Genomic DNA, 12618 nt, shown 5'->3' with positions numbered 1-12618 from the left:
TTTTTATTTAATTTTTTATAGCAGATTTACAAGCTCATGGCGCTATGAGCTTGTATATCTGCTATTTTTGAATAGCCAAATAAATCTAAAATGACACAGATATACGTTCCCGGCCTTAATGGGTTATTGAAGCGACGTAAAGTGTATTACCTGTAGGTGACCAGAGGGTGCAGAGGTAGGAAGTGTGCAGGACCAAAGTCCACATTGCAGCCAGATGTGGATAGAGACAGAAGAGCCCCAAGACGAGCCAACATAAGAAGGGAGCCTCTCTTTAGAACACAGGCCAGGAAAAGCCCACCTGGAGCCCAGCTCACACTACCCACCCAGTAAGACCTAGGACACAGAAAAAATGAATTCACAAAGTAAAGTTTCTCCAGCAAAGACTAATAAACTCCAAACATTTATTTAATAGAGATGTGAACTGGTGTTTTTAGAAGTTACCAAATCTAAGTGGCAATCTGGCCACACAAATTCAACAACACGCATGTAGTTTACTCAAATGAGATACGGTGAGATAATATAATTGTGTATATTTCAGTTACACTCTACCTCACATATTTTGATGGGATTTCTAGTTTCTTGCTGCCACATCCCCCAAGTCCACTGGACACTGAGACAAAATTCTGTGTGCTGACAAAGAGAACCTGTGTAGTCTGTAAAAAAAAAGAAAAAGGAATTCACATTTTCAGAGAGTGGTGCCACAGCCATAAATGGACAGAAGAAGAAAATAAGCAAAACATGGGAGACTAGATGCTCACTCTGGGATCTCTCTGGTTCAGGGCAATGGCTAATAGCAGGCCATCGGGGGAAAAAGCTGGCAACAATGCCCCTCTGGACTTCACTGGACGACAGGGCGGAGAGAGACCAGACATGAGATATGTCTTGTTGATCCATCTTACACTGTATCCCACAGAACTAGAGTAAGAAATAAACCAAGTTTAAAGCACAGTTGATATTTTCCTCATAATTACTTTACAATAAAACTTTTTTCTTTTTTATGTCAGGTCTCACCTAACTCGGTTCACATGGCCTTCCATCCACTGAATTTTCAGGAAGGTGATAATTAGTTTCTCCTCAGATGTGAAAGCAAACACTGACAAGCAGACATCACCTATGGCCTGTTTTGAGCATTTTGGGGGAGATACATACATGAGCATATCAATCAAATTGAACAATAGTGGAAAAAGAGTAATTTATTTAAACTATACAATGGCACAAACAGGCGGCCCGATGCAAATATATTTACTAATATTTAAATTAAATTATGTTGACCTCTGACTTGACAAAGATGCAGTGTTGCGATGCTTCTTTGTCTTGTGATGAAGGTAGAACAGTATCTTCCAGGGGCTGTATACGAGTCCAATTTCCTCTTGCAGTGCCATCTCGTACCGCTGTCAAGTCCCTGATATCTGCAGCCTCCCACAGACACACCTGCCCTGTTAGAGATACAAGGAGCACACGCATCCCATCCGCTGACACCTGGAGAGATAGACTCGTGCCATTCCCTGTGACAACACACATATTAAAGGATTTGAGATTTGAGTTGACTAGAACTGTCCCAAGGTTAAAACACATGTTAGGTTCACATCAGGCAGTTGAATTATACAAACCTTGAGCATCAGTAACCAGCTGAGCTACTTTAGGGGCTGCTGCAGTCATCTTTAAGGAATCTTTATCCCTGTTCCAGAGAAACAGCTCTCCAGAGACTAACAGTCCAGCAAGCCATACTCCTGGGGGACAAAAGAGCTAGTGGCATGATCTCATTGGCAATAATTTACTTGCATAAGTTTAGGGGAACAACAGTTAGTCGAACTAATCAATGTAATTGATTATACAAATAATAATCGATTATTAACAAAGTAATTGATAATTAATAAATGCCTATTTTGGGCTTGTTTATAGGCAAAAGGTTTTGAAAAACAAATCTCAAAATATTGACAACGCGATGTGCCGCTTTGTGAACTTGTAGATAAGCTATTTTCTGTCTTTTTGCATGATACTGCGACTAAGTATAAAATGGGGCTTAAGTGGTTAATCGATTCATTATGTAAAACAATTTACAAAAAAAAATGTAATGCACTTCTTGATTATTCGCTTCATTGAAAAAGTAATCGATAGAATAATCTTTAAGAAAATATCGATAGTTGCAGCCCTACATAAGTTCAAACCCACCATTCTGAGATGCAGACATTGTCACCATATTGGTCAGCAAGGGGTAGAGTTTAGGAGTCTTCCTCTTGGTGCGGCCAGTCACCATGTTGATCTCGCTGATGCGCTTGTCATCCAGCAGGAAAACAGACTCCTTCTCCTGGACATTGAAATCCATACATAACATGCTCTCAACAAGTAGCAAGGAGGGTTAAGCCTGAATTATACTTTGTCGTACAATGTATAAATCAGCTGTCATCAACAGAAAGCCAGTGGTGGAAATCAACTAAGTACATTTACTCAAGTACTGTCCTTAAGTACAACTTTGTGGTACTTTTACTTTACTTGAGTTTTTAAATTGCTGCTACTCCTCTATATCTCAGAGGCAAATATTGTACTTCTACTTCTATTCTATACTTCAACTATTTGCCGATCTACATGCTCGGCTACGTTCTAAAGAAATTGACAAATCTTCAAAAATGTGTATTAAATATGATTACATTGCATTTGGTACTTTAAGTACAATTTGACGCCAAAACTTTTGTTCTTTTACTCAAGTAAATTTTTGAATGCAGGATTTCTACTTGTTGTGAGCATGTTTACACTGTAGTATTGCTACGTTTACTTAAAGTGAAACAATCTGAGTAGTGAGTAGTAGGCCTAGGCTACTTCTTCCACCACTGCAGACAGCTAACAAAACAGTATAATGGTACTACCACATCACAGTTTAGTCTATTTACCAGTCCAAGCCAGCAGAATCGTGGCCATGGTTTCTTCCTTTTGATGCTGGATGACAACACAACCTCCAGGTTCAGCTTCATTTCTCATGAACAGCACCACTCCCGTCCATCAATGACACAGTCCAGGGATGCTCATTCAGCATCGCGGGGCAGCCTGCTAAATGGAAAACTAACGTTAGCTGAGGTTTTACAACTTATACCGTACATGGGCCACATGCGGCCCCCACCTTCGCTTAATGCAGCCCGCAAGCTCCTATCAGAATACTGATATATAACTGATTTCAGCTGCTACAATTCCAAACATGCAAAACATGCCCCACTTTAATTACTTCAGTCTATATTAGTAGCTTAATGACTCGTATTAAAATTATATTGTCTTTTTTTATGTCCAAAGTATTTGTATTTAAGTTCATAAAGTTAATATAAGTATAACTAAATGCATTTGAAATGAAATAAAAATGTAACTTTTCAAGATTCCAATTGAAAAACAGCAAAAACTAAATTCTGGATTCGAATTCAAAAATAGCAGATCTACAAGCTCAAAACTGTTTTGAGCTTGTAGATCGGCTGTTTTTGCTACTTTAATGTGACATAGAATGACGAAAGTATGCCCTTTGGAGTGAGTGTGGAAATATAGTGGCCCTCTCCATCATCAAAGTTTTCTCCTACCTCCATACCTTTTCTGTTTTCGCTCTACTAAATATCTTCGCTGAATATAGCAAATCTACAAGCTCACAGCATGTCATAGTGTTATGAGCTTGTAGATCTGGTATTTTCTGAGAAGGTTTTCCCCAGAATATGGATGCTGGGGTTTAAGTAGTTAACTTTAGTACCCATACAATCACAACCCGGGTGGAGCCTATATAGTGGTGGGGTCTGGGGACCATATGCTGGGGACCCATAGGTCCTTGAGGGGGTTCAAAAATGTGTTCATATATATAGCATCACAGTTTAACCACTTTAACTCAAAAATAGCCAATCTATAATCTGATAATCGATCTAGCAATCACCTGCTATTTTTTAAACATTCCGAAAAGTCTTGGGGAAAAAATCAAAATTGTGGAATTGTTAGACATTTTAACACAAATCTTCTCTTGTGGGGGTCCTCGGTTCAAATCAAAATCCTTTCAGATGGGGGTCCGTGGTAGCCTGATCTGGGGATCATTGAGATGAAAATGTTTGAGACCTGTTAGCCTATTGAAAACAACTTTGTTTACAAAGTTTACAAACCATACACACTGCGATAGAACAAGTTGAATAAATGAACCGTCCCACACAGATAATGTGAGGGTGTGGTGTTGTAATGGTGTTATTATAGTAACACAACTATTAACACTATTGTTACTGGAGCACTATTTTATGATGTTTGAGAAAGCTTATGCTAGTTAGCCAACTGTGGCTATTGCAGACAAAGACCAGGGTTTCCTTCAAAGCATTGGCTTTTTAAGTGTACAAACATTTCTTTCTGATGATCAAAACAAGTCATGTAAATATATTTATACCACAAATCTTGAAGTGTTTCGAATTTCCCTCCGCGTTGATAACGGAAAACGCTTCCCATGATGACCCTCCACAGTTAAGCTTCGACGCGTTGCCTTAGAAACCCAGAGCCAGGAAGTATGCGCTCATTTTTCCTTTAATGGTTCTAATCTAAACTAAAAGGCATATTTTTCTAATCGTAGTAGAACACATTAAGTGTCTTCGTTTATTCAGCATATTCGACTAGACTAGAGCACCTCATGCACTATTATCACATCAGAGAACGCGAATGTTGCACATCAGAAACATTATGATAACATGACATGCATTATCTGGATAGACATACAGTGACGAACAATGGATAGTTAATGCAACAACTTACAGAGCAAATCGTTTTTTTGTTTTGTTTTTAATCACAGTTGCCTACAGCCGCCTGGGTATCATGATGGAAGCAGCCGATACCTCAACAAAATACGCCGCCACCTTGTGGTACTTCGGCTGCCTCACCAAGGCTGTGTAAAGAAGGAGCGGTCAGAATCAGGACATTTTCCTGAACCATTTAATTGACAAAGATAAGTCAGCAGTCATACACCCACTTGTCCACCTGCTCTCTCGGCGACGGCGATACATTCTATCAAAGTTGTTCCTGCTGACCAGTGGTGTAAATTAACTAAGTACCCAAGTACATGTACTTTTTACTTTCCTCAGTATTTACAAATTTCAATACTTTTACCTCTACCCCACTACATCTCAGAGGAAAATATTGTACTTTTACTCCACTGCAATTTTATGAACATTTTAGTTACTAGTTGCTATTTTCAAAAGATTTTTAATACATTTTGAACTTGTGAAATGGGGACATTCTGCACAATGAGCAGAAGCGTAGTGTCTATTGGGCCACTTGGGCCACGGCCCAGGCAATAAAGCACTGGCCCAGTCTAGCTGCTTTAAGTCGTGGGCCAGAAAAAAAATCAACATAACAACAACATTAGCAGCCCCTCACCCCTGTCTGTACTATGGGAACGGCACACGGTGCATGCAAATTTTCTGTTGAAGCCAACCACAGCAAGTTGTATTTGTCTTCAAATTGCCCCCCATTTGCAAGTCGGCAAAACCGGTTTCACTGAAACCTGCCAGGTACACAGTATAAAGAGGGCCCAGACAGAGTGCTTCACTTTCATTATTGTATTCCTACTACTACCTACAACATGAAGCCAAAGCAGCCACCAACCAAGAAAAGATTTGTCCAGAGCAGCATGCTACTACACTTCGCCGCCAGAGCCAGCAAGACGCCAGCAAAGGACAGCAGTGCCAGGACACCAGCGCCCACCGCCGCCGTGCCAGCGGTGACCACCAAGACGCTAGGCTGTCCACCGGTGCCCACCGCCGTGCCAGCGGTGACCACCGCAACGCCAGCCCCACCAGCAGCAGCCATCGTCGCAGTCAGCAGCACCGTCGTACCCGTGCACCCCTGCTCCCCAGATTCCAGCGGCACAGCTGTTCCAACAGACGAGCCGGGAGCTCAACCGAAACTAAGCCGCTTCCCAACTACAATAATCAACGGAAGCTGCAGGTGGTTTTCAAAAAACTGGTATGACAAATTTTCATTCATAGAGTACAGCATTAGTCAAGATGCTGTGTTTTGCAAGACTATTCAGGCTGGAAACACATGAGCAATGCTTGTAAGAGGCATGAGAAGGGCGATGGACCCATTAGAGATTCTGATTGGCCCAGTCAAAATTTGTATCCATGCTACGCGGGTGACAATGAGGAGTACTTTTACATTAAGTATATTTTGATGCCGATACTTTTGTACTTTTACTCAAGTACATTTTGAATACAGGACTTCTATTTGTAACAGAGTATTGGCCATAGATGGATAACACCGCAAGGTGGACCGTGGCAGGATGCCCAGAAACCTATATATAAGGGAATGAATGACTTACTCCCGACCTTTAGTGACCTATTCGATCCTAACCTTCCCATATATGGAGATCCCCATAGATGGAGACAATCAACCTCCCCAAGTCTGGCATCATAGAATCTCCTAGACGGCTATACAAGGAGATACCTGACATACCTAGCTCTGACATCAGAGAACCCCCCCCCGCAACTCCATGTATGGAGATAACTGAAACGTCCAGGATTTACATAATAGTCCCAGATTTGGGCATAACTGACATAGCCCGCTCCATATTTGGATATGCCTGACACTACCTGACATCACCGTAGTGACATTAGGGCCAACAGTATAACAGTATAAAAAGGCTCGACATGCCTGAGTTCCATCAGTTACCCAGAGAAACATTAACTCCTTCCAGAGAGATAAGCATCCCTACCTTTAAGTAAAACATGTGAGTACTTCTTACATCATCACTGCTGACCTAGCTATGGTTCACATGACACCCGTCTGTCATGACAGTCATGTTTCAGGGCTACTGCTGACCTAACCCGGTAATGTCACTATGAATTGAGTATGAAGGACCCCAATGGAAACAAGCAAATGGCTTTCTTGTTTTTTAAATTCCTATTAGCTGACCTTGTATTGAACTGTACTTTCATGTGCTTTTTTCTGCAAACTTCTAATAAAGTAATCAGTAATTGATTCAATTAATTATAATTGATTCAATCAATCAATCAAGTAATTAATTCAATCAATCAATCAAACCTGCTCCCTGCCTCCCAGTGCCTAGAGTGTGACGCATATGACCACTCCTTGTTCAATATACTCCTTGCAGTACAACAGGAAACGTATGCAACAGCGTCTACTAGTATTTTGTTCTTTCCATCTTTCCGTACTTGTGTTAGTTTTTTGTCAGGTTTTGTGTACTATTTAAGTGCCTTTATAGCATACACCAACAACAACATACAGCATTATTTGGTAGCCATAAGTTGACCTGCCGATATAAACTAACGAGTTTTCTTCGCCAGATAGTGATTTAACTTACTGCTTTGTTCGCCTTTTATCTGGTTTAGGATGCGAGTCACAGTGTTGTCGAAGCTGATATGTGGACTTGCTGGAGGATCGGCGTTTCTAGTGACAGTAGCAGACTCCAAAGGATATTTAGATCGACTGTGGTCAGGAGATACGAAAGGGACATTATTTCCCAGTGTCTTAAAAGCTGCTCGACCACCTCACACATCAGCACTTGACCACGCTGTGCCACCGCCGTCCACTGGAACTGCATGGGACAACAACTGGGATAAGTAAGCCAGATGTCATATCCTCAACCCTGACACTTCAGCGCCAGCGTAGCCTTGGATCAAGACTATCATAGATGTATTTTATCGAGTCTTGACTTTTACTTTCGTGTCTACGATAGTCTTGGCCTGCACCCCACAGTGCGTCCTGCACTTTCACCAGTGAAGTCCGTACTTCTCCGTACATGTACAAACTAATATATAAGGTGCTTACCCGGTTGCCCCAAATGTTAACTCGCGCTTCGGAGTCTTTGTGCAATATATTAGTCCGTATTTTTTCAATTAAGAAGTGTTTTAATCCCGTCTGTGTTGGTTTCTGTTGGAAGTTCCCTGTATTCCTCAATGGGGGGTAGTGACGGGGCGAATCCGGTGAAAGCCGGAATTGCACTCGAAGTAGAAGAGGGGGGAAATGGCGTCCGGGCACAAACCGGATAAAAACACTTATTTATTGGAAAATATGGACTAATACATTGTACAAAGACTCCGAAGGGTGAGTTAACATTTGGGGCAACCGGGTAAGCACCTATATATTTTCTTTGCACATGTTCTGAGAAATACGGGCTTTCCTGGTGAAAGTCCAGATCGCAGGTGCTTGCCTAGACTATCGTAGATATAAAAATGTAAAAATCGATAAAAATGCATCTATGATACTCTTGATCCAAGGCTAGCGTCAGCGGTTATTTTGAAAGCTTTCTCTAGTTAAAGGGGGTGTAAGTGGTTTATTTCTAAAAGCGTTAAATATCTCCATATATCCCGATATTAGCGATTGCTAGAGTGTTTTTTTAATAACGTGGGATGGGCGGAGGGGGAGGAGATGTGAGGTCACAAACGAGGCTAGCTGTAGGTGGGTCTCTCCATTTCTCCAGCTCTTTGTCTGGAAATATGTTTTCTGATTGATACCAATTGTATTTAATCAGGAGATCAAACTCACTCATACGGGATACAGACAATGAAAGTGACGAAACAAAAATAAAAAAGTGCAGACAGACAACAACACTATAATTTAACTGAAGCTGATATAAATGATCTTTTTGGGGTTCTCCCACCTGATTGGATAGAATTGGTATCCTGACCTGAAAATATATGTTCTGATTAATAAATAGCTGGATAGATGTTACTGAACAAACACTCTAGTGGCCTTGGATCAAGACGGTCATCTGCCATAATGATGTCTTATAATATATGACAGTCTCTTGTATCAAGGCTCTATAACTGCCTATTATCAGAATATAGAGCTTTAACTTTCAAGAATGGAATGGTTGAACTTTGCTTTGAGTACCTTGGTGATCAAGTTTTGAAACAACTATGTGTGTGGGGGGGGGGGGTCCAAATTTTTTACTTTAAAATAGCTGATCTACACTCACAACGCATTGAAACGTGACCTGTTGTGAGTTTGTAGATTGCCTATTTTCGCTATTCGTTGTACAAAGAAGTAGAGGGCTTCAGTGGTTAATGAAACAAAAGTTAATCTCATTTAATGATCACTTAACCAACCCCTGTTACCCCTGTCTGACAGACGAGATCCACTCACAGTGCTGAATGGGAAGAAGAAGATCGCCCATGAAAGTACAGGAGAAGAACTGGAGAACTGCAAGGCCAAAGCTACTCGTCACATCCTCTTAATAAGACACTCGCAGTACAATCTCAGTGGGACCGTGGACAAAGAAAGAATTCTTACTCCTCTTGGTACGTCCTGTAGGCTGGCTCCCTGTATGTTTCTCTGGAACTGGACAATAAAGGCAAGCATCATTACTTGATTAACGCAATAAACCATCATTCAATTTATTTACAGGCAGGGAGCAGGGAGAACTCACTGGTCAGCGATTGGCTGCACTGGGACTGAAGTATAACATCATTGTTCACTCCACCATGACCCGTGCCACCGAAACTTCCTCCATCATCAGCAAGTACCTACCAGGTCTGCATTCAACAGGGCGACCATAATCGCACTTAACTTGCTGTAATTGTGTTACTCAAATTAGGCCAAATCTTTATTGTGTGATGAAAATTGCTCTGAGATTATTTCCACACTTTTAACCACTTGAACCCCAGCATCCCTATTCTTTGCCAAATGTTGTGAGCTTGTAGATTTATTATTTTTGTCAAAGAGATTTGGTGTATACTCTACAGTGTACAATGTAGAGGGGAAAAAGAGCATGCCAAGTACAGTCTGTTTTACTGAGTATAGAGAATTTTAAGTGGCTAACCACTTAAGCCCTGTACACTTCATTGTACGATGATTAGTGAAACAAGCTCACGTGTTGCATCGCACCACTTTGTTTAAAAAAAAAATGTGTGTGTGTATTTATATATATGTATGTGTGTGTGTATGCCTTGCAATGAAAACCTTTTTATCTCCTGCCTCAGATGTTGAATCTGTGAGCTGTGACCTATTACGAGAGGGTGCACCCATTGAGCCAGTCCCACCCATATCTCGAAAGCCGGACTGTGTGGTGAGAAATTCTTCTTCTCTGTTTCCTTCCGTCTTAAGCCTGAGTTATACTTCGCTGTGCATTGTGTCTCGCGCCAAAAAGGTGCGAGACAACCGTGTGCAAGTAAGTATAAATCAGGTGTTATCGTTGCATCCACAGAAACCAAATGACAACAAAAGTGCTGTCATGCTGAACACAATTCTTTGTATAGAACACTGAGCCTTTATCGTTGCAGTACCACGAGGATGGGGCCCGAATAGAAGCAGCCTTCCGACGGTACATCCACCGTGCTGATGTCAAACAAGCAGAAGACAGCTATGAAATAATTGTCTGCCATGCAAATGTCATTCGCTACTTCGTGTGCAGGTCAGTGCTTCCTGTTAAGAAGACGACAGAATGTTGTTTGCGCCCCATGCCTCTTGGCGTGATTTAGAATGAAATGAGAACTTTGGATTTCCCATAGGTTTCCAACACATTTTTCTTTGCATTTCAGGGCTCTGCAGTTCCCCCCTGAGGGCTGGCTTCGATTGTGTCTTAACAATGGCAGTATCACCTGGCTCACCATTAGACCAAGTGGCAGGGTGGGTCTCAGGATGATGGGTGACTCTGGGTTCATGCCTCCTGATAAACTAACCCGTACCTGAAAAAACTTTGGCTATGGTCCTACTGGTAGCTCAAATCAGATTTTTGGAGATTGGGATCAGATTGTTTTTTTATTATTATCAAACAGCGAAAAACACACACATAGGAACCACATTCTACTGTAGGTGGTTTCAAATGCGAATCAAATTTCTGATGTGTCTCAGTCTGGACACCCAGACACGGAAGCCCGATTTATACTTCATCGTAGGACGGTGTCGCTCGACGCAAATAGCAGATCTACAAGCGCACACAACGCATCGTGACACGTTGAGCTTGTAGATCTGCTATTTTCGGTGAGCAACATGTTATACGAAAGAGTATTAGTTAAGCATTACCCACACCTATGTCGTTACCACAGCAACCACTCTAGATAGGTCGACCATGTCTGAATAGCTACACAAAATTGATCCGATCACTTGAAAATAACAGTGAGGACAGTCAGTCCTAAAGATCGTATTTGAGAAACGATTTGGATTTGCCTGCAGTTTGAACAAAGCCTTTATGTCACTGTTGACTATCCTCTAGGACAGTGGTTTTCAAACTGGGTTGGGACTCCCAGGGGATCCCCAAATGATTTTGGGGGGTACCCACATGACAGTAGAGTAAAGTGACAATTTAAGAATTTGAAGACCTTTTTAACACCTAAAATATAAATAATACCATTACTGCATCAAAAGTAATCAACAAACTATACTATAAGATAGTATTGGCAAACATTGGCCAAATTGTTAAATATTACCTAAGATCTACAAGCTCACAGCGCCTTGTGAGCTGGTAGATCAGCTATTTTCACAAGATTTATCTGTGGAACCGAGTCAAACTAAATGTAATGCCTCAACTCCTACAATTCCAAGTGCTTGTCAGGGTGGGGGTCCCCAGTTCAAATATGATTCTTTTGGGGGGTCGCGGCTTGAAAAGTTTGAGAACCAATGCTCTAGACTAGGATATCATAAAAAGCCATATTTTTCTTTTGTAATATTGTGTTTGCACTGTTATTTTTAATGCAGTTTTGTACGGATAAGCATTTTGGAATAATATATTTTTGCACAAATCTTGTCATAAGTTAACTTTGTGTCATCTATATAGAATTCAGTTTCATTCTCCATTTTGATGTCCTTTAAGAGGACACAATCTGTTAATATTTTCCAAGTTCATTATCTCTAAAGCCCAGTCCACACCAATGATTCACGACGCAATTAAACCATTGCAATACATTGCAGAAAGAATTCGCAGCAATCTGATTTGCCCCATTACAGGTCGGAGCAGTTTGGGAATTATTTTACAAGTGGTTGCAAGGTGCAACTCTTTGCATTGCAAATCATTGGTGTGGACTGGGCTTAATACTCAAGATCCAAAATAAATACTTTTCCACTATTTAAGTTTGTGATAAATATTCCCATGTGGTTCTAGTAATACAGAGATTACAGACTAATCAAAAAACAGTTTTATTGTCTGACTGAAGTCCAGAATCCAATGGTTTCTTTTTCTTCATTACGTGAATTAAATGTTAAATGCATACACATTCTGTCCAACAGTTTGGGATCATTTCGCATTTAGGCATATTCCTGCCAGAATGGAGATCTGGTGAGGAATAACTTTTTCATTTAATGTTGTGCAATTTCACCAATTCATTTTCCTGAAGTATTTGATATATCTGCCTGTTTAAATTCCTCATGATTTAGGTAAATTGTTTATACATCAGAGGGAGCTGGATATCACTTAATACCTCTATTTGAACTACTTTTTTCAAATAACTTATTTGCATATGGCGTTTTTGCTGTTTTTGATTCAGTCCCATCAGTTTTTCGTTGTACATTTGACAGAACCTATCAAGTCCATTATGTACTCTCTAGTTCTGCTATTTTCGCCGAATGTTAGCCCCAGTATGGGGATGCTAGGGTTTAATTACTTAAGCCTTCATGGTTGGTATGCTGCACGTTCTCTTCACGTTTTTTATTCCATGCACATTGAACAAA

At 40.8% G+C, this 12618-nt stretch overlaps 2 protein-coding genes across 4 annotated transcripts in view; one reads left to right on the top strand and one right to left on the bottom strand.

The window, feature by feature from the left end:
- cplane1 (ciliogenesis and planar polarity effector 1) overlaps positions 1 to 4844 on the bottom strand; it is a 36436-nt gene extending 31592 nt beyond the window's left edge. For 2 of the 3 annotated variants that reach the window (XM_080418750.1, XM_080418752.1), the window contains exons 1-9: positions 4746 to 4844; positions 2889 to 3045; positions 2173 to 2308; positions 1611 to 1730; positions 1273 to 1505; positions 1012 to 1118; positions 759 to 915; positions 550 to 653; positions 151 to 333 (exon numbers count right to left, since the gene is read on the bottom strand). In XM_080418750.1, the coding sequence (XP_080274876.1) occupies positions 151 to 333; positions 550 to 653; positions 759 to 915; positions 1012 to 1118; positions 1273 to 1505; positions 1611 to 1730; positions 2173 to 2308; positions 2889 to 2969 (1121 nt within the window). In that variant the 5' untranslated portion in view covers positions 2970 to 3045; positions 4746 to 4844. Of the gene's footprint in view, positions 1 to 150; positions 334 to 549; positions 654 to 758; positions 916 to 1011; positions 1119 to 1272; positions 1506 to 1610; positions 1731 to 2172; positions 2309 to 2888; positions 3046 to 4742 lie in introns of all 3 variants that reach the window. The other variant, XM_080418751.1, reaches the window with a different exon arrangement.
- A 2321-nt stretch (positions 4845 to 7165) lies between these two features.
- On the top strand, positions 7166 to 12593 carry LOC308077734 (serine/threonine-protein phosphatase PGAM5, mitochondrial-like). The gene is made up of 6 exons (XM_080418622.1): positions 7166 to 7574; positions 9085 to 9254; positions 9361 to 9486; positions 9936 to 10021; positions 10236 to 10366; positions 10494 to 12593. Exons 1-6 carry the CDS (start codon positions 7345 to 7347, stop codon positions 10642 to 10644), a joined length of 894 nt encoding a protein of 297 aa, XP_080274748.1. The 5' UTR covers positions 7166 to 7344; the 3' UTR covers positions 10645 to 12593.
- Positions 12594 to 12618: the final 25 nt, after the last annotated feature.

Source organism: Gymnoscopelus braueri, assembly GCF_963280865.1.
Source record: "Gymnoscopelus braueri genome assembly, chromosome: 22".
Lineage (NCBI taxonomy): Eukaryota > Metazoa > Chordata > Actinopteri > Myctophiformes > Myctophidae > Gymnoscopelus > Gymnoscopelus braueri.
The sequence above is the reverse complement of the archived record's forward strand: the minus strand, read 5'-3'. Positions and strand labels throughout refer to the sequence as shown.

Coding starts and splice junctions, on each gene's coding strand:
- LOC308077734 (XM_080418622.1), top strand. CDS start 7,345: ATGCGAGTCACAGTGTTGTCGAAGCTGATATGTGGACTTGCTGGAGGA. Junction 9,255..9,360: donor AAGAATTCTTACTCCTCTTG/GTACGTCCTGTA, acceptor ATTTATTTACAG/GCAGGGAGCAGGGAGAACTC. Junction 9,487..9,935: donor CATCAGCAAGTACCTACCAG/GTCTGCATTCAA, acceptor CTCCTGCCTCAG/ATGTTGAATCTGTGAGCTGT.